Source organism: Falco peregrinus, chromosome 1, assembly GCF_023634155.1.
Source record: "Falco peregrinus isolate bFalPer1 chromosome 1, bFalPer1.pri, whole genome shotgun sequence".
Taxonomy (NCBI): domain Eukaryota; kingdom Metazoa; phylum Chordata; class Aves; order Falconiformes; family Falconidae; genus Falco; species Falco peregrinus.
This window is the reverse complement of record NC_073721.1, coordinates 44451174-44472385: the sequence shown is the minus strand read 5'-3', so window position 1 is coordinate 44472385 and position 21212 is coordinate 44451174. Positions and strand designations below refer to the sequence as shown.

General features: G+C 51.9%; 1 protein-coding gene across 4 annotated transcripts in view; it reads right to left on the bottom strand.

The window, feature by feature from the left end:
- WHRN (whirlin) overlaps nt 1-16935 on the bottom strand; it is a 54804-nt gene extending 37869 nt beyond the window's left edge. For 2 of the 4 annotated variants that reach the window (XM_055792250.1, XM_055792263.1), the window contains exon 1: nt 16218-16935. In XM_055792250.1, coding sequence (XP_055648225.1) covers nt 16218-16817 — 600 coding nt within the window. In that variant the 5' untranslated portion in view covers nt 16818-16935. Of the gene's footprint in view, nt 1-1486; nt 1620-16217 lie in introns of those variants that run through there. The other 2 variants (XM_055792255.1, XM_055792270.1) reach the window with 2 other exon arrangements.
- Between the last annotated feature and the right edge of the window lie 4277 nt (nt 16936-21212).

Below are 21212 nucleotides of genomic sequence, written 5' to 3'. Positions count from 1 at the left end.
AAAGCTGCTGCTGCTGACAGAAAAAATACACACTTCCCATCAGCCAGGGAAAGAGCAGAGAGGGGCAGAGTACAGGGAGGCAAGGTGGGCAATGACATGCCCAAGAGGAACCCCCCAGTACGGGCTGAACCTTAGGCTGAGCAGTTCCAGCAGCTTTGGAGAGGAGTCAGAGCAGGACCGGGACTGATGCTGGAGGAGAGCAGCACTGCCGCTCCCCACAGCTCGCTCCCCACAGCTCGGCCCCAAACTCTGCCATTGGAAAAGCTCCTGATGCCTTCAGGGGACGCTGACAACACTCCCAGAAGTTCAGCCTCTGCTGCCATTTCATTACCAGCTGCCTTCCCCAGCACAAGCAGCCAATTAATGAGCACAATAATTATTAAATACACACATATATTTAAAACAGCATGCACAGAGATGACCTTGGGACTCAGATAAGGTGACCTACAATTACTCCTCTACCCCTCCAGCTTCCACTGTGAGAAGCTTTATAGTAAAATTAACATATAAGAGTTCTCCCTGGGGACATCTGTAAGTGCTAACTCCTCCTGAGGCCTCAGGAATGTCAACACTCTGGATCTTCTCTCAGAAAGGAGATGCTTTGGGTTTTTTTTTCCATATATACGTGTTTTTGATGAGCTGCTCCCACAAGGTCTCCTCTCCCAACTGAGCAGAGAAGCTGCCGAGCAAAGCTCATGACCAGGAAGAACTAATACGGGCAGCTCTTCAGTAAAGAGTAATATCATTAGTAATAGTGGGCTGGCTGGATCCCAGCTCTGACCTGGCAAGACTCCTGTCCCTCCCTGCCAGAGCTAGACAGAGTCCAGCTTACCAATTCCCAGTTCAGCATCTCCATCACATACAGCAATTTGGCTGCAAATTTGTCACACGCTCCCAAGGTCATCACGTGCCTGGAGAGCTTAAACAAGGATTGCAAAACCAACAGCCTCATCAGAACAACTGCAGAGCACCTCAACATCCCGGGCTGCTTACTAACTCCAGCCCCTGTCCCCTTAGCTCCCCCAGTCCCCCAAACACATCGCCTGCCATGATCTCTGCTCTCCCTGTGAGCACACGGAGCCCAGCCCGGCTGGTGGGGCAGGCAGAGGTGCTCACTGCTCTCCAGTCTTGCCAGCATCAGCCCAGATCTCATCGGGACAGTGAAGCTACTTCTGAGCCTGCTGTCCACCCCAGGGTACCGCTCTGAAATGGGCACCACAGCACCGGGGCCCATCTGTGCTCCAGGGCACAGGTCTGCTTCCTGACCCGCAGCCCCTGCACGAGCTGCCACGCAGGCAGGCTCAGGGTGACTGCAGCTCCACGGCAATCAGGTGGGGGTGGCAGGGTTTCTCACCTACCTTAGAGCTACCAGTGCAGAGTGACCCCCATGAGGTGGGGAACAGCCCCTCCCTGAAACATTCTGCATTCAAACTAGAGGCATCTCTAAGAAAACCTCTTTTAAGCCTGCATAACGTCACTTACTTACCTCAGTACTGGGACAGCAAACAGCAAGGACAGTCCCATGAGCAAAATCTCTTCTCTGAATGAAGCTGCAACCCCTCATCGAGCACAAGCAAATGATGAGGCTATTCAGTGATTTGCCCAACTGTACAGGGTTACTGTCCTCCCTCTGCCACAGAAATGCCACGTGATCCTAACAGACACTCGCACTCCCACCCTTCGCCCCCTCTAAATGAAAGAGCAGGCTCTCCGTCTGCACCGATCCTGGCCATTCCTCCCCGTAGACATTCATACAATGCCTCAAAGCCAGCTGCTGAATGTCACTGTAATCTAAGGAAGGAGCAAAGAAAAAAACCTCAGAGCTGGGGCCAGGTCAGGAGTGTGCACAGGGCCCCCGCCAAGCTGCTCCCTCCCCTTTCACACCACATTCACTGCCACCCCATTCCCCAGCAGGTCTCTCTGGGACTGACACAGGGATCCTGCTTCTCCCCTTCCTCAGAGAGCCTGTCCTGGCAGGGGAACAGAACGTAACCCTCCGGGTTTTCTCCCACACAGGAGGGACAGACACCAGGCAGAGCGCTCCCAGGCTGTCCCCAGGACAGTGGTGGCTGCTGAAGGCTGGCAGCAGGCAGAGCGCTGGATGCTCCCGTTCTGCCTCAGCGAAATGTCAGCCCCTGAAAGAGCAGCAACAGCAGCAAAGCTGCTCTCTGGAGGCACAGTAAAGTTTCCAAGGATGAGAGGCCAGAGATTTACAAGGGACTTTTTACGTCCCCCTGCAGCTCCTTTGACAAGGCCACCAGGAGATGGGATCTCAGTCAACAGGGAGATGTTTTATGCATGAAGGTGACAGCAGAGAGCTGGGAGGTGAGGAAAGCAGCCGTCTGGCTCGAGGCAGCAGGCTGGGCCAGGGCTCCCGGCAGCTCAGTACCAGAGACACAAGAGGAGGGAACGAACAGGAGCTGACCGTGCCTGTTGGGACTTGCTGGTGACAGTCTCTCCCAGCAGAAGGCTGAGCTGCAGTGGGCAGGCTGCTGACACTCTGTGTAGCCCTTTATAAATTTACCGAGCCCTCTTTAAGCACTCGGCGAGTGAAGCAGTTTCCTGCCCAACACAGTGCTCTCCCCCAACATATCCCCTCTGCTAATGCCTACTGAAGAGCTAGTGCAGGTCAAACAGTACCCCATCCACACCATTCCCTACACCTGGGAGCCCTTCAGGACACAGCTCTGCTGGCCCAGCCACTGCACTGGCAGGTGATCTGCACCTTCTGGAGCCCTTTTTGATGATCACAGGTGGGGGAGGACAGTGACACCCACGAAGGACTTGCCTTACTGCTGTGAGGCACAGTGAGACCAGCCACATGGCCCGATGGTACCCCACCGAGACCTCAGTAGCTGGGGATTCCAGGTACCTGCCCTCATGCCAGGTGCTAAACACACCCAAAGGGATGGGGCTTGCCTCCAGAAACACAAGCGAGAGCAGCTGAGCAGAAAGGGGAGAAGAAAGGCAGGACCCCCCTTGTCCAAGGTGACCCCACAAAGCCCTGAGCAAGCTGGTGAGAGCCCCCCTCTCAGCATGGTGTCACACCCGCTCAGTGACACTGCCGCTGCATGTGGCCAGGTCTCCGTGCCTCCCACTGCAACTCCGACCTGCTTTCCAGCACTGCCTTTGCTGAGTGAGGCTGCACCTCGGCCCCCGCCTGCTCCCACCCTGCCTGCCCTGATTCACAGCCTGCACCAGATGGCCCCTCCATCACATGCCGCTTCCCTGCAGCTGCCACCCTCTCTGGTTAAACTCCCTCTTCCCCAGCTTCATAACCCAGGACACAACAAAGGGCCGTGACACAAGCAAACCCTTTCACCCAGCTACAAGCTGGTAGAAGAGCTATAGGCGCTTGGGCATCCCCAAACCACACAGAACTTGCATGTATATACTGACACAGATGTGTAACGCACCATCACAAGCACCACTGAGCAGCAGCTGTTTAACACTGCAACACTATGTATATTAAGAGAGGTAACAGATAATTTTTTTCCTAGAAGACTGTCTTCCATAGCCCTGATTCAACATGGTCTTCAGGCACGCGCTTACATGAGCAAGCATTTAAGCCTTTGCTTAAGCACAGGTCTGAAATTCAGCCAGCAAAGCTTATTTCTAAGCTGAATCTCTTTGTAATCTAATCTATTTATACAAACAGATTTTTGACTTGTGAGCTTGCATCCATTTGAATAGATTATTTTTATTAATTGTAGGGTAAGCCTAGGTTTGTATCAGCTCAGGGGGTAAATCCTTTTTCAAGCAGGAGCACCAATACCTTGAGGAATCCCTGCTTTCAACTTCCACGAGAAGCACACCTGCTGCAGTAAGCCAAAGTACAGCTCCTGTCTGAGGAACGGGCCCAGCAGGAGAGCTGGAGGTCGAGGAGCACAAAGCTCGCTCAGCACCACCCATGTCCTCCCTCTGGCCACCGCAGTATTGTCAAAAACCACAGGACAGTCAACACAAACCACTTCCCCAACCCAGTGACCACCAAAGTCAGACGTGTTCAAACGTTCGAGCTTCCAGGAAGTCTTTTTTCATTAGGAAGCCACCAGCTATTGAAACTAAAGCTGCCATGGCTATGGGAAGAGGTGAGAAGGGAAGCAGTGTCTTCCTTCAGACAACAGCACCGCACACGCTCCGTAACGAAGCGCAGCAGGCATGGGAACAAGATCTGGCACAGACCTATAAACCTTTGTACATCTACACACTGAACTAGACTTTAACAAAGCACTTGGCATGCAGAGCTGCAAAACAACAAGGCGTCAGGTGAGCCAAACAGGAGCAGCTTTCATGGTACCTACAGAGACAGAAATCACTCTCAGCTGCCTTGAGCTCCAGGTGAGCAGAGCTACTACCCATTTCCCTGCACGGAATGAAATGCCACCCTTCCCGCTCTGGTTTTCTTCTGGCTCTATTAAGCCTGGTGCATCTGCTCCAGCCCCAATAGTGGCTCCTACGAGGAATCCAAGCAACCACCATAGCAAAGCATTCACCATAAATTTCTTAATACCACCTTGGTCCCGACAATTTTTATTGCTGCAGCACTGGGATACAGAGCAGATTTAATGAGGCCATTTATGCCTGCTACTAAGGTAATGAGGTGCAGCCTGCTGCCGCACCGCCTCTGGGCCAGGATCTCACCACCTGCTTTACAATGGAAGCAAGGCCAGGCCTGGGCGAGCCAGGGGGCCGCAGAGGCTTCCTACGGCACCGCTCCTCCCAGCTCAGGCTGCAGCTGGGTGCTGGAGTACCTAAGGAAACAACTTCACAGTGAGAATTGAGGGGGAAGTCTTGCCTTTCATAAAAGAAAGCGCTTTGGGCGTAGAGGTGTTGCAAAAATGGAAATCGTTTATAGCCATTCAAGGAGACAAGAGCAAAGGCTAATGGGCTGAGCTGGAGAGGCAGCAGGCATCCCGCATGTGGATACACCAGCGCCAGGGGATGATGGCAACTGCATTACAAACCGGCAACTCAGCAGCTCAGGCAGGATGGAAGGTTTTCAAGCCAAGGATGCAGCACCAAAAGCCTTTCATCACAAGGAGGGGAGGTGGCCAATGTCAGGGCATCAGGGAGCACAACAGCCCCTGCTGCTCACCAGAGCCAGCTGCGCTCACCTTGTCCCCTACCGCAGCAAGAGCAGAGAGCCTTGTTCTCCAGGGACACGGTGTGGAGTCCTGGTGTCCCCTGGGAGCTGCCAGCAGCCTGAGCAGACTTTGTGCTGAGGGACAGACACCAGATAGAGCCTCCAGCTGGAGCTCTGCACTGCCAGGAGCATTGCCATAGCTTCACTTCCCACTCCCAATGAGGGGTAGCTGGTGCTGGCTCTGCTAAACCAGCTGGGAACCCAGGACAAGGGTGGAATTAGTCCTGGATGGGCAGATCCAGGCCAGTATCCAAGGGCAGATCCAGCCCTAAGACTCACCTTTACCCAGCTGTCCCAGCAAGCAGGATTATTCTCTCCTCTGCTTCATTTTAATTTAATTTCTCAGTTTATTTGGTTTGTGTGGCAAGGGTTTGGTAGCAAGGGGGCTACAGGGATGGCTTCTGTTAGCAACTTCCCGTGTGTCCAACGGAGCCCATGCCAGCCAGCTCCAGGACGGATCCACTGTTGGCCAAGGCTGAGCCCATCAGCGACAGTGGTAGCACCTCAGGGATAACGTATTTAAGGAGAAAAAGTTGCTGCGTGACAGCAATTGCAGCTGGAGAGAGGAGTGACAACATGTGAGGGCAGCAGCCCTGCAGACACGCAGGGCAGGGCAGGAGCAGGCAGGTGGGTCCATATCTCGACCCATGAGTCTTTCACTATTATTTTCCCTCCCCTGCCCAGCTGAGGAGGGGAGTGACAGAGCAGCTTTGGTGGTCTCCTGGCATCTAGCTAGGGTCACCCCGCCACACTCAGGGCTGGTGAAAAGGGGCTAACTGCCCACCTGCGGATCAGAGGTGCCAATTGCTGACAGACCAGGGACCACACAGGCAGCTTCTTCAATAAGTCTTTCCCTGCTGTCGCACAGGCATTTTGGCCAGCAGGGACCATATCTACAGCAGAGAGCAGGAACCATTTTCCAGCTGATCTCCCTGAACATCAAGCAACCAGGAGGAATTGTTTTCCAGCCCTGCCACAGAATGGTCGGGGTTGGAAGGGACCTCTGGAGACCACCCAGTCCAACCCCCTGCTGAAGCAGGCTCTCCTCCAGCAGGTTGCACAGTCACATCCAGGTGGGGTTTGAATGTCTCCAGAAGAGACTCCACAGCCTCTCTGGACAGCCTGCACCAGTGCTCCGTCACCCTCACAGTAAAGAGGTGTTTCCTCACAGTCAGTTGGAACTTCTTGCACTTCAGTTTGTGCCCGTTGCCCCTTGTCCTGTCACTGGGCACCGCTGCAAAGAGCCTGGCCCTGTCCTGCTGACACTCGCCCTTGAGATATTTGTGTGCATTGATAAGATCCCCCCTCCTCAGCCTTCTCTTCTCTGGGCTAAGCAGGCGCAGTGCTCTCAGCCTTTCCCCTTAAGGGAGATGCTCCAGTCCCTCATCATCCTCTGCTGGACCCTCCCCAGTAGCTCCTTGGCTTCTCTGCACTGTGCATCCACCCTGGCCTCCTGGAATGTGTTTGCAGGGAGTCCCAACACCCATCTGAGCACAGGATTTTGGCCAGCTGCACTGGCCCCTTGGTGGAGGGGGGGTTCTGACTGTTTCCACCACTGAACCCCCCTCCCTTGTGTGAGCTTTCAGGCTGCTGGTCCCTGTGCCTGGCAGCCTGGCTACTGCTCCAACATTTAGCACTTTGCCCTTCCCCGATCCCAGCGAGGTGGACTCGTGCCAGAATGCTGGCACTGTGGCACTGACCTCTATTTTGCTGTCAGCCTTACTTATAAAGCAACAACGGCAAGTGAGAGGGCCAGCACCTGCCCACATAAAAAAAGACACTTCCCATGAAGCATGTCACCCCAGCTCCCTGGGACAAAGGGAAAAGCTTTTCAGGCCAGAGTTTTCATCTAACTTAAAAAACATGCGGCCCACGGAGAGAAAGGATAGGCTCTGGATGGGAATATTGCAAGAGAGAACTTCTTCCTCAGAGACACGCAGGTTATCTTGCGTCTGGTGACTGCAGAGATGCCACCACAAAAGCAACAGCATAATTCATCCTGCAAGCTCTTTGGGAAAGCATGTTATTTGATGGGCACGCTGAACCTAACCCATTTGCATTGGACCATTAAATACAATAATTCCACCTCCCTAATCCCCTCTGCAGCATCAGACAGTGCAGACTGCCTCTCCATTTCCTTTCTCAAGACATTTCAGGGACTTGTTGTTCAGTGCTGCTGTGTTTCACTCCAGACTCAGATAAAATTTGGCTTTGCCCCATCTAGAACATGTTTGAAGACTGGGGCATGAAAGGTTTAACACTGGCACCACAGTGTGCAAGCACACTTGCTAGAAGACAAGCTTAAGAAAATAATGTAGTTTAATCTGTGGATCTGTGCCAAAACATTTAGCAGGGAAACAGTCACCAATTGCCTAGAAATGTTACTAGAAGAAGCAAGTGCCAGAGAAGGGAAGATTGATTCCATAAGGCCATCGATCCCCTCACAACACTATTTCATTATCCATCAAGTCCTTTGAGAGTGAAGTAGATAGCTTAAAATAGAAAAGGAAACACACATCTCGCGTACCCACAGTTATTAGCTTTTTAAATAAAACTAAACACAAAACCCAAGCCAACACACCACACAGCATGTTCTTTCCTAAGATCAAGACTGACAGCTGCCACTGTCCCTGAAACCCACCTGTGCCAGGCCATTCTTGCCCAGCAGGTCTTACACCACCGACAGCTTTCCTCTCTCCCCTTCTGAATTTGACCCTTGTTATTTTTACTTCTCGAGGGCACCGAAAGGTTGAAGGCTGCGTAAGGCCTTCAAAAATTCTCCCAGTAGGAACACACAGATGTCAAATCAATGGCAATTAATCACCAGTATTCTTCTGGTGGTCTGAATAAAATATGCATCTTATATGGATACAACCCACTCACTTACCTTCACCGCTAATGAAATGAGCAATCTATTCCAATTCATTCCGTTAGTGGGTAGATCACAGTTTGATACAAGAAGCATTAACTATGAGCCATCCTCCCCCTTGCTACAGACGCCAGCTGCTTTCTTCTGGCGATAATAGACTCACCAGAGCTGTTTGGCTTCTTGGGCTGCTCAGATAATGGGCATCCGAGCACTTGCTCCATTTGCGAGCGGCAAAGGTCAGTGTGGAGGTTATCAATCATCGAAGCACCACGCAATTTTGCACCGAGTTCCAAAAAAGTAAGGTACGGAACTGAGGGGGGGGGGGGGGGGGGGGGGAAGCTGCAAAAAGGGAAAGAAATGCAGAGATACCACAGGAGGGAGGCAGAGGGAGCTTTTACAGCATGCTGTACCATTAGAGCACCATGGAGGGAACAATTCGCAGAAGTTTGTCTAATCACCATTTCCTGCGCTATCCTGGGGTGCTCCTGCTGGACCCAGGTAGTTTTAAGCTTGTGGGCTCAGCTAGACTGAGCAAAACCATCTCAGTGCCAGTGGGAATGATGAGGCCCCCCGTGTCTGCTATGGAGTGGAGGGGGCTGCACGGGCAGGCCTGTGAGACATTTTACAGGGGGATGGATTGAGCCATATAAGCCAAGCGGCTCCTCTGCCAGCAGAAAGGACTGAGCAGAAGACAGCAGGCAGAGGCACTACCTGCCTGCCCACCCCCAAGGCTTGCTCCAGGGACGCTCTGCAGGCAGGACAAATACAAGACTATCCCAGTTCCCACTGCACGCCTTAGACCAAGTTTGCCAGGTGCCATATAAACGCATGGGGAGAGACTTTCCCCTGCCCCAGATGGCAATCTGTAGCTGTAAAGAAGAGGGTTTGGATCAAGCATCTCCCCTCCCCATCTTGCCCGGCAAAGACCAGGGAAGGGCTTCTGTGCAGAGGAGCCGGGAGGCAAACGCTCTTCCCTGCGCGGGGAAGGTGCAGCCAGGAACGAAGGGAACTGGTACAACGAGAAGGTGACACAGAGGTAGGTGGAGAGAGAACGAGATAGAAGGAGGGATGAAGGAAAGCGGAGGCACTCCAGATGGAGTGCTGGGTGAGAGGAACCAGAGAGGAAAGCAGTGGGTAACACAGCATAGGGGACAGAGGGTGTGAAATGTGTCATCCCCCCACCCCATCATAAAGACAAATGGGAATTGCAGGAGGCACAGCCCAACATCTCCCCCTATCCCAAGGCAAAGGTGACAGCAGTTTGGCTTTCAAGTAGTGGCATTATGCAAATAAATGCAAATGGATGCATAATTATGGTGATTGCACACATTTAGCCCCCAGGCATCAGGATGCCCATGTCCCTTTCACCTGGAAAGGTCAGATGAAATCTTAGCCCCAGGGCTCTAACCCCTCCGAGGGCTGACACCCCCAGCCCCGCTCCAAGGCAGCAGCTCTGTAACCTCCCACCCCCTCAAAGCTGGTCACTGCCCAGTGTATCCCTCAGGCAAGTCCAGGACAATTTTAAGAGCAGCAGAAAACTCCACATACCTTTATTTCAGTGCAAGCCTGGAAAGCTGTTCAGGTGCTTTCTGGGGTGTGGGGGGCACGAGGGGAATCTAGATCAAAGCAATCCCCCACGCTTCCTCTTGCCTTATTTCTCCACTCCACCCCAAACAATGCTGAAAACCGGCATGAGAACCACCAGCAAGCCCATATTGTCTAGACAGGGTTAGTTGGTAGAAAAACTAACTCCCAAAGGATCAATGGGGTGAAACGAGGAAGATGCTTGACTAAGCACCAAGGATACCCCGGCAGTGCCTGCACAGAGCAGTGGCCCTTCCAGCCTTCCCCTGCCAGCACATCCCACCCCAGGAGGCTCAGATGCAGTTTCTGAGTCCAGCAACAAGAAGCCAGCAGGAACAGAGCTCCTCCAGGCTGCCGGCTCCAGGCCCCGGCTTCACCTGTATTTGCTAAGCACTTGGTGGTCTGTGACAGGGAGAATTTTCAGAGCACCCAGTCAAAAGAAGCCAAGCCAAATCATTTTAGCAGATGCATTGTCGGTTTAGGTGAGGGGATTTAGAGCTGAATAATTCTCTGAGCAGATGTGCCATTGAGGAAGGTGTCAAGAAAATCCATTGTCTTCCCCGAGGGCAGAGAAACTGAGTAAAAGACTTTTTAATCCATCAGTTATGCTGCACACTAATGCTTTTGTTTTCTTCTAATGGACACTGGAATGAAAAAGGCTTTTATCCTTTGGGTTACCTTAACAATTTTTCTATTGAGACAAAACTGTTTATTTACAAGAAGCCCACTAAATAACATTAATGTGCAAAGAACTCAAGGATGCCCTAACAATACTAATGCTGATGAACGAGCCAATACCGAAGCCAAGTATTATGATCCTTGCATTATGAGGAGAGGAGAGATTAAGGACCTCATTCTAATCTTTCACATCAGTATAATGCCATTTGATTTCATTAGGGCCGATTTTGATTTGCTGGTGTAATGAAGGGAAACAGATGACTAAGTAACTTGCCCACTAAGAGAAGTCAGTGGCAGAGCAGCACATGTAACCTGCTCTTAACTCCAGTGCATTCCCAAAGATCCCCTCCCAATGTGCAAGTTCACCCCACTCCAAGTTACACACTACATTAACTTGACCAGCTCCGATTAGCTCACAGGCACAAGGGAGCATCGCCCCTCAGCCCCCAGCCAGGCCCTCCGCACCAGGTGAGGTCTGGTGCTCCAGTCTGCCGTGTCACCCATCACCAGATCTGCCTGTGAAACCAAGACCATCACTTGCCAGATCTACGCTCTGCCACTACCATGGGCCCTTCCCTTTAAGAAGCATTAAAACTAATTTAAAACATACATGCCTCCAAATACAAGGAGGACCTTTTTCCCTTCCCCTTTTTCCTCAAGGGAGATCCTGGTGACTATATACTTTCTACCCTCTCCCTCTGAGCTCAGCTCGCTACAGAAGTTAAAATGGAAACTGTTTGCAGGACAGGAAAGCAGAGCAGAAGCCTGTGGCACTGCACAACACCTGTGTTTTAAGCTGTAGGTGCTTTTTTGTGTGCAGTTCTTGGGTTTGGGTGTTTGTTTGTTTCTAAGCAGACCCAGACATCAAGGAATACATTACTACTTTACTGTTGGGGCAGATGCTAGTCACATCCTTGTTTTCCATGCTCCAGCTACCTGAGATCCCTTGGGAAGTGGAAAGGTTTCTAGCCTCTGGATCAGTCAATGACTTCTAAAAATATAGACACGCTGAGATAAGCAAGCAGGCATTTAAAGGAACAAGTCTGATACCTTTACAGAATCAGGGGGTTGGTGCACTGCTTTCACTCCTCATTCATCCCAGCCATGACTGTGTGTGATGGCCCACTACTCCAAATACTGGGAAGGGTTAAAAAACAACCAAAGAAACCAAGCTGCAGTCATTCCTACTAGCTGTTATGACTCTACAGTACGGTAGTGACTACTGACTACAGCAAATAAGCAGTCTCAGATAATGATAATCAATTAATTGGGCATCACAAGAAACAATGAAATGAGATTTGCTTTCTTGTAAGCTGACGGGAAAGTGAAATTGCTCTAGATATGCTTCCAAGGCTCAGGGCTGCACATTTCTTCTGTCATTTCTCAGCGGTCTTTTAGCAAGAGCAGAAGCAGCTGGAGCCCTTTCCACCTCGCACGAAATATTACAGTCTCTGAAGAGATCACCTTGTTTGCCATCACGGAAGTCCAAATTAATAGAACATACAAAGAATTGTAATCCCCTTTTAATTATTTTTCAATGCCTGCTTGACACGGTCAGAGCAGGAGATGGAAAAGCTGGTTTGGAAGGAGTGAAAACCTCTGCCCCAGCAGGCAGCCAGCAATGTGACCCCGGCCGCTGGCGATGCCTCCCTGGCAGGGCTGCAGCAGGCAGCAACCCACCAGCCAGCGAGCCGGCGGAGCACCGCGCTGCCTGCCAAAGACCCCTGCCTTGTCAGTAACAGATCTGCCTCATCACACCCCCACCACGCCTACAGCAAAACCCGCCGCTTCTCTCCAAAGAGCCCAAGACGGTGAAGTCAAACCACCCCAGCTCCTTCGATGCAAGTCCACTGACTTTAGCAAAGCTACCACAGATTTATGCCAAGACAGAAGAATCACGCTCCCTAAGACCATTGCATACAAATTAGTCTAGTTTTGGTGATTTTGACCAAGCTCATTGGGATTTGCCCAGCTGTCAGCACAAACAGAAAGACGCAGCATGGCAAATGGTGGAGTCAATGCAGCAATTTTGAGGCTGGTGTAGCTCACTGAGCCAAATCCTCAATCAGGAATGATCCATCATAGCTGTGATGCACTACACTTTCTCTTGTCCCCTTCTTCCCTAAATGATTTAAAGGGCACAAAAACCTACTGCAGAGACACAAAAGTAAGGGGTGAGGGAGAAAGCAGGTGTGAGTTTAATGCGGACCCCGGAGTAGATGAGAAATACCTCCCTGTGTAACATTTTCATGGTCTAAACCCACAAGCACCTCAATTTTAACTACTCTGGACAAAATATTACAGCTTGTCAATATAAACTTTCAGCATGACTGCTACAATATCAACCGTATACTATATAGCAAGGCTGATGAAAGCCAAGTAAGCTCTAAAAATATGGCAGACAATACAAGCTTCTTCACTTACACCATAATTCAAATTACAGTGATCTGTTGCTAAAGTGCACTCTTGAATGCTGGAATGATAGAGCTATAATTGTAATGGAGTCATTTAATTTTGATTTGGATGAAACAGCGAGCACGAAGCAGACAAGGCATAAAACTCTGCTACTCCCATAAAGGTTAAGAAGCTGGTCATTAAGTGAATTGATTTGGAGTGCTTAGGTAATCCTGTCATTTAAGTCAGAATTCTACTTTTATCCAGTTTACACTAAAATATCTACAAACCCCACAGAACTGGTCACGGCACACCAGGCAGTTTTCAGCTAGGACAATACCCAGCTCGTTACATTTGTTGTCTTTGCCCAGTGTTGTGACAGTTTTCATCTGGTGACCTGATTCCACTTTTGGTACATCACAGCTCTGCTGAAAATACAGAAGGCAGAAATTGCTCCTACCGCACAGTCAGTGCCCCTCTCCTCCCAGAGAGGAGCGCTGGAACCAGCTGGGGTACAGCCAGGCATGCACAAAAAGGCAGCAACCGAGCTATCGCACAGCAACTACTGTGTGAATGCTCTTACAAGGCTGTACAAATGAGTTAAGGCTCCGTATTTCTTCACTGCTCCATCTGAACAGCTGCCTCTCTGCCGGTATTCACAGCTGGGCATCTCGGAGCACCCTGACAGACAGAAAGTTGATTTCTGGTTCAGTAAGTTTGTCATGCTCACCCCGGAGAAAGCGAAGCACCCGGGAGCAGGCCAGGCCAGCGGTGAAACAGCCTTCCCAACCTCTGCAATCATCTTATGCCCCCAAGAACAAGCTGTGACAACTTCTCGCACAACACGTTCTGCATATTACGAATAACAACACTGTCCTAGACAGACAGTTTCTTGCTGCAGGACAGTCAAGATGGAAGCCCAGCACAGGAACGTGCTCCTCCTCAGATGGAGAGCCGCGCCATCGCTCCTCATGCAGAAACAGGAGCTGTGCTTTGATCAGACAGCTTCTGACGGGGAGAGAGTTCACCGCGTCTACTCGTCTAAAGCAGGCAGAGACAGTGTGTGGGAGATCGAGCTACAGAGCCATGGTTTTGTGTTAAGCAAGCCTCTCTCGGCTCACCTTTCTGCCCTCTCTGTATTTGATCCTGAGTAAGTGTACGCATAAATTCCAGGACCAAACCCAGCTCTGGTACAAGGCTGTTAATCCAACATTTCTCTCTTCATTAATCTGCTACAGAGCGGACCCACAGACATCCATGAGGACATCAGGACACAGTGAGGTTTGCTCTGCTCAAGGAGACCAGAACACAGCCCAGGCCTTTGTGGAGCTGTTAACACATCAAGAACAAGCAGCGAACACGGGGCCAAGCCACCCTGTACATCACCACCTCTTGTCCCTGCAGCTCTGACCCTGCACAGCGTCCAGAACAGTAGGCTGAGGTATTTGTACCTTAACCCCTGGGAAATTATCCAAAAAGTGCCCTTTAGCATCACTGAACACCATCTACTCCTCATTTCCCTCCCCTCCCAGATACAGCATGCGAGGACAAATTAGCACTTGCCTAATTTGAAAATCTCCAAAGGAACTATTAGAGCTGCACTGTAAATCACTCTGTGACTCTTCTGAAGGGAGGTGTTTTTACCACTGCTACGTGGGTCATAAAGCCTGCCTAGATGCAACAAGAGCGCAGGAGCTCTGGAAGACACCAGCCCAACCGGGCAAGTGATGAAACCGTTGTTTAAAGAAGTTCAGCTCATGAGCAGACAATTTCTAAGCTTTTTTCCTATCAGGATCACATTAACAAAATACAGCTCTCAGCACAGAGCAACCCCTTGGCAAACTGCATCCTGCAGGAATTAGCTCTATGCAGGAAGCACTTAGTTTCACTCAATATTAATAGTGTCTACAAGGCCTCACATATGTTATATTAGAGAACAAACTGAAAGCGAATTCCCCAGCAGAGCGGGTTGAATTAGAGATTAAGTCATTTAACAGACCAGAGCATTCCTTACACCTGGTTCCTACCCATCCCAGCACCACAGCCAAAACACAGGAGATTTTTTTTATTTTTTTTTCAGTCTTCAGGGCACAGAATTGCAGACTAACTTCCGAAAGCTTACACCGTAGTCCTATCGTTAGGAACAACACCAAAAATAATTCCTATAAATCTTTTCTCCTGTCTCGAGATTACCAGGGGCTCAGTTCCAGCCTGGAAGACGTGCCCTTGCCTGGGGCACAGATTTAAAGCTGGTGCAGGGCGCAGGCAGGTTTGCTGTGAAGATGCTGTTCAAAGCCGTGCAAGATTAATGCACTGTTGGAGGAGCGTGCCACATGAAGCGGGCTGCGAACAGAAGCGCTTTAGCTTATTATGTTAGAATTAAAGCACAAACAGCTGGAAAACAGTCTTGCCAGCCCAGACCCCAGCTCTCTGTGCGCTGCCTAATTGCTGTCCTAAAAGCCGATTCTCCATTCAATAGGTTTGTGCTGAGCACTGCTGTGCTGAGCTGAGCCCGCCAGCCACCAGATCATCTCTGTGAATGGTCCGGGTCACTCGGACACGGATTTTGCCTCAAAACACTGAGCTTCAGGTGAAAATCCCACAGTTTATGGAGCCCCCCCCCCCCCCCCCCCCCCAGCCTTATGTGAAGGCTTTTATCGATAGCACCACAGCCGCTATGTACTACAACAGGTCTCCGGGGCATAGGGGAACCGCCGTGCTGTGGGAAGAGCCGGGGGCACTTCAGTTGTGTAACTGCTCCCCTTTTCCCCTGACAGTCAGGATCCGAGATCTACTCCTGCTTTCGGCACTGGGCAGTCCCGGGGGGGTTGTTCTGCTTCTCCATGCCTCAGCTTCTCTGCCTTGGGGAGAAGAAAACACACTACAGCAGTTCGAGCACATGCCTGAAAACCCGGTTCGAGCAGATTCCCAACTTCCAGCAGCCTGCCAGAGCGAAAGGCAGCCACAAGCAGCATCGCTACGTTCCACAGACGTTGCGATTAAAATATAAAAAAGTACCGCTTGGTCCTGCCGGGCGAACTCGCCGCGTCAAGGGCTGCAGACGATGCCAGGCTGGCCCTCGGCAGCGAGTCCCTGCCCGTGCTGGCCCCAGGCACCGGCGCTGCCAGGGCAAACTCTCGGGCTCGGCTCCGCGCTGTCCCGCACGCCGCCCGGCCCAGCCCCACCTCCCCGGCACGGAGCCGCTCCGCGAAGGGGCTGCAGGGGGGCCGGGGCTGCGGCGGGGGGGTACCGGGGCTCATGCCCCGCGGCGGGATGCAGACGGGGGGGAACCGGGGTGGACCGGGGCTCCTGCCTTCCCCCGGCCGCGGCGGGATGCAGACGGGAGGGAACTGGGGCTCCCGCACCCCCGGCCGCGGCGGACAGCACCGGCGGCGGTGCGGCTGGACGGGGCGCCCTGCAGCAGCACCGGGGAAGGGAGGGGTGCGCGAGGGGACACACGGGACGTCCCCGCGGGACGGGGCGGACAGTGGGCAGGGATACGGCGGAGCCCGGGCCGGTGGGGCAGAGCAACCGGAGCCGGCTTACCTTGACAGCCTCGGCGTGGGTCACCCTGTCCAGGGGCTTGCCGTTGACACCCAGGATCTGATCGCCGACGCGCAGCCCCTCCCGCTCGGCCAGGGAGCCCGGTTCCACCAGGGACACGTAGATACCGACGCCGTGCTCGGCGCCGCCGCGGATGCTGAAGCCCAGGCCCTCGTGGGCCTTGCTCCGCCGGAGGGTCACCTGCCGCAGCTCGCTGGGGACCACCGGCGGCGGGGCGGGGGCGGCCGGGGGGCGGCCGGGCGGCAGCAGGTAAGGCCCCTCGGCCGTGTACTGGTCGAAGAGGAGCTGGTCGGAGCGCGGCAGGACGAGCCGGAGCAGCGGCAGGAGCTGCCGGCGGCGGGGCCCGTCGAGGAGGGCGCGGAGGGAGCGCACCAGGTCGCAGACGTTGCGGCGGCCGTGGTAGGCGTTGAGGCAGAGGATGAAGCGCTCCCGCTCCGCCTCGCTCAGCAGCGCCGTCAGCGCCTGGTGCAGCCGCCGCACGTTGGCGGACAGCGGCCGCGGAGCCGGCCCCGCCGCCGAGCCCAGCGAGCCCGACGAGGAGGAGGAGGAGTGCACCGACACGCCGTCCAGCTCCGCGCTCATCGCGCCGGGCGGGACCGGGCAGCACCGGCACCGACCGGGCAGCACCGGCACCGGCCGGGCGGGACCGGGCGGCACCGGCGCCGCACGCGCCACTCCACCTGGCCGCGCGCTCACCGGCGCCTCGCGGCGGCTCCCCAGGAAGTGACGTGCCCTCCGTTGCCGGGAGACGGGTTATACAGAGCGGCCCCGCGCCCCCCCCCCGGGCCCCCGCCCCGCCGCCCCGCCCCCGTGGGACCGGCAACGAGCGCGGCCGCGCCGGGGCGGGGCTGAGGCCTGGCGCAGCTCATCGCAGCTGTGAGCGCCGGCCGCCTCGGCAGGGGGCCGGGCCCCGCCGGTAAGTTACAGCCGTGGCAGGCATACCTGGTAAGTTGTTATAGTCCTGGCAATCATACCTGGTAAGCTGCAGCTCTGGTAATCATACCTGGTAAGTTACAACCCTGGTAATCATAACTGATAAGTTACAGCCCTGGTAATTTTAAGTGGTAAGTTACAGCCCTGGCAATCGTACCTGGTAAGTTGTTACAGCCCTGGCAATCATAACTGGTAAGTTGTTACAACCCTGGTAATTACAACAGGTAAGTTACAGCCCTGGCGATCGTACCTGGTAAGTTGTTACAGCCCTGGCAATCATAACTGGTAAGTTGTTACAACCCTGGTAATTACAACAGGTAAGTTACAGCCCTGGCAAACATAACCGGTAAGTTACAGCCCTGGCAAACATAACCGGTAAGTTACAGCCCTGGCAATCATAACCGGTAAGTTACAGCCCTGGTGATTGTACCTGGTAGGTTACAGCCCTGGCAACTCACCCATTCAGCCGTGATTCAGTCAGGAACTTCAGCGCAGGCTTCAGTTTTAATCCCAAATCCATGGGATTTAGGCTCGTGCCCCCCTGACAGTGTGTTGAAGCCATTGATGATGTCGGGCTTGGAGTCGAACCAGAGGTCGCTGCAGGTAAGCCCCCCTTCATTCAGCAAACACAGCCGCCCCAGAGAAACCCTTCCTCTGAGCGATCCCGGTGATCCAGGCCCAGCAACGAAGGAGCTGGCAGGGCCACAGACAGCTTTTCTACTTGCTGCATAAAGTATTTGTTACTCCTTGAAGTTTTTTTCTTCTGCATCTCTGGAGCACTGAGCCTCAGTCATCCAAAATCTTTCTGTCTTCACTGAAGTGCCTTCTATCTGCTGCAGTAGAGGAGGATTAAACCTAATTTGTCAGATGCGTCCTGATAGCAATACAATTCATTTTGTTCATGGATATGATGGAAGAGCTTTAACAGCTGCATTACAAGGGGGTTTATGTATTAAAGCTTTGTTGGAGTTTTCAATGCCTTGTTTAAAACAAAACTAAACAGAGCAGATTGCTAATTGAAATTTGGGTTCTAACTGTGGGTGATAAATAAGCAGATGGAACAGTCAACATTACTGGAAAAAAGGGACAATATAGGACAGAAAAGTGAGTAAAAACAAAAATACACCTACATCAGCCAAACAAAATGAGAAGGGCAAACAAGGTATTGCATGTCTTTGAATTGCGCTCAAACACAGTGTTAATGCTTAGTACCCTGCTCAAAGACTCCTCTATTTAAAGTACTGCTATTCCCACAAGCACAGTCTCTAAGCATCTCCAACCTTTTTTTATCCTACGAGAAGACACCAAGTATGTTAAGACAAGCAGATGCAGGAAAAGCTGCCACTGTACTGCACTAGCTCCAGACTGGAGTAGCACATCCCATTCTGCTCACTTGAGCAGAGCATGGCAGTACCCAAACCACAGCTGCCACGTATTCAGTGACCAAACCTGCCCAGCAGTGGCATTCTGTCCCTGATATTTTGACCACTGCTCCAGAAGCTACCACAAAGCCAGTTTCCCAAGCCTAAGACAAGTTCAAGTCAATGCTACTCGGCAGAAATGCCCACAACATCCACACTGAGTAGGTGCATTTGGAAATGGTGGTTTTCTTGCTGCTACTACAGCCCTACCAGCAGAGGCTGTTCATCCTTGGGATGCCCCATCCAGCTGCTACTCACTGTAGGACAACTCTGAGGCACCCCTTTGGAGCAGGGCTGGCTGCGATGCCTTCTAGTTCACAGAACACATACAGGGTTTTAATCCCCAGATGTTTTACAAGTTTAGATTGTTCACACACTGTGCAAGCTGGGTCTTCATCAGGGACCCCCACACCTTTGTTGAAGAAAGGGACGGAGATTTTCTCATAGAACCCCAGCCTTGAAGTGAAGCTGATTTATTTCTAGGGGCTTTATCCTTTCCACTGCTTTAAGCACTTAAGCCATGCAGTTGAGAGACAGCAGTACATAGCCTTGGGAAAGAGGGGGTTCGTCCAGCTCTCAGGCACAGGGGTGTTCCCACACCTGAATAAAACCTCTCAAAGCTTTCTCAGCACAAGTAACACCACCGAACAAATGCCTCACAGCAGCTTGCAATACCTGTGTAGGGCTGCATGGCTCAGTGGGCCAGGTTCTCACTAGTATAAATCAAAATAGTCCTTTCAGAAAGGGAGCTCTGCCAGCTGGGGAGTCAGCAGCAAGTGCTTGGGGTGGAAAGTCAGTGCCAGGCACAAACAGCATTGCTCTGCAAACGTCCAGGTAAGTGGTCCTTCAGAAGTTAGTGAATGCTGAGAGTCCATATTCATTTGTGGGGCAACTCCTGGCTGAACTGGACCTTTGTAAGCAGAAGGGCTACACAGACACCGGCAGCGAAACTCGAGCATCCTCACACACAGCTGAGAGCTGTCGAAGCAGTTGGACACTACACACGCTCAAATCCCAAACAGCATTTCAGATCCAACGCCTCGCTTGCGCGGCAGAGTGCCCTAAGGCTAGCAAGAGCTGAAAAGGTGTTACTCATTTTCTTTTTTAAATCATCCTTGCAGCACAAAATAATCCGATGCATTTGCTAAGTGCCACATGAATAAATTGCCTAACCTTTCCACTTTAATCCATTGTAATCACTTTCCAGAGCCCTCTTTGAAAAGTGAGCTCCATGTTTCCAGAGCAGCTGTGCTCCTAATTAAAAGGCACTGTTGCAAGAAGACAACGGAACATAATTCTGGTTGGAAATGCCTCGCTGCAGAGTTGGAGGGCTGAGCTGAACTGCGAGATGGGCCAGGGAGGAAGCAGCAGCTGCCTGTGCTGCTAAGGCTCCTTAAAAAAGTATTAGGAGATAGCTGGCACTCAGGGCTGCCTCTTGGCTAAATCCCTGTTTAGCAGATTGGCTCCCAATCCTCTGTCCCTGGCCAGCTGGACTGGTTTGTGTGGCTCAAACGTGCTGTCCTCAGTATGGGCAAGAATCAGCTGAGCGCTGCAGTTAAGCGGTCTACAGGAATAGCCAATGCAGAGGAAAAAGCGCCGTGAGGGTTTGCTAACAGGAGGCCTGGGTACTGTGGGTCCCAGCACCATCTCGCTGGCTTGCGGTAAAGCTGAATCCAGCACAATACAGACACAAGATCCCCACTGTGCTGGGAGCTGCACAAACAGCAGAGACACACCTTCCATCTTTTCAGCTCCAGGTATAACGGGCAGAAGCAGGATTTAAAGAAAAGCCCTAGGAGCAGTGAGAAATCATCATTTCAAGGGGGATTTTCTAAGCTCTGAGTTATAAGCATAAATGTAATCCACTCGCAACAGGAATGTTTCCAATTTATGGGCGCTGCCATGCTTAATCAGACCAAGTTCAATTTGACACGTTCCAGCCAACAGCCAGGGGTAGATACTTGACAGCACGGTTCAAGCAGGCAGAGGAGGCAGGGAATTCAAACACTTCTTAAATCCTTCTGTGTCTGCGTATCTACAGACCTTTATGCTCAGCGCCACACTGAGACTGTTACTGAGCAAGGCCAGCCTGAAACAGGTTCAGCTGGGGGGGAATTTGGTGTTTTCCGTTGTGCGAGAGAAGATCAAATATGAGAATTTTAGCTCAAAACCACTGAGACATACTGCTTCTATAGGGTGGGCACCACAGGATTACAGTTTATCAATCATTTAGATACCGCCTAGATTAAAAGTCAATTAAATCAGAGTAATAGTTTCACCTGTACTACCAGAAATACATTGGTTTAATGCCACTGAAATTCCTTGACACTTGTTAAAACCCAAAGTCAAAACAATTCAAATTAAAACAAAACCACATGTTCAGAAAGCTTTAGATAAGGCTACATTTTCTGGTGAAAAACCTCTTCCAACTAAAAGAAGTTTCACCCAGATTTGCCTGCAGTGCTCTCTCCACTGTGCCAACATCTCTGAGTGTAACCCTGCATCACAGTGCCAGGCGATTTAAAAGCTGCAGTCCTCCTCCCCTCTCCAGCAATTTCTTGCACTTACACTCTCTCCAGTCTTTTTTGAAATGCCTGAAAGAAAAAAGCCATTTGCGTCACTG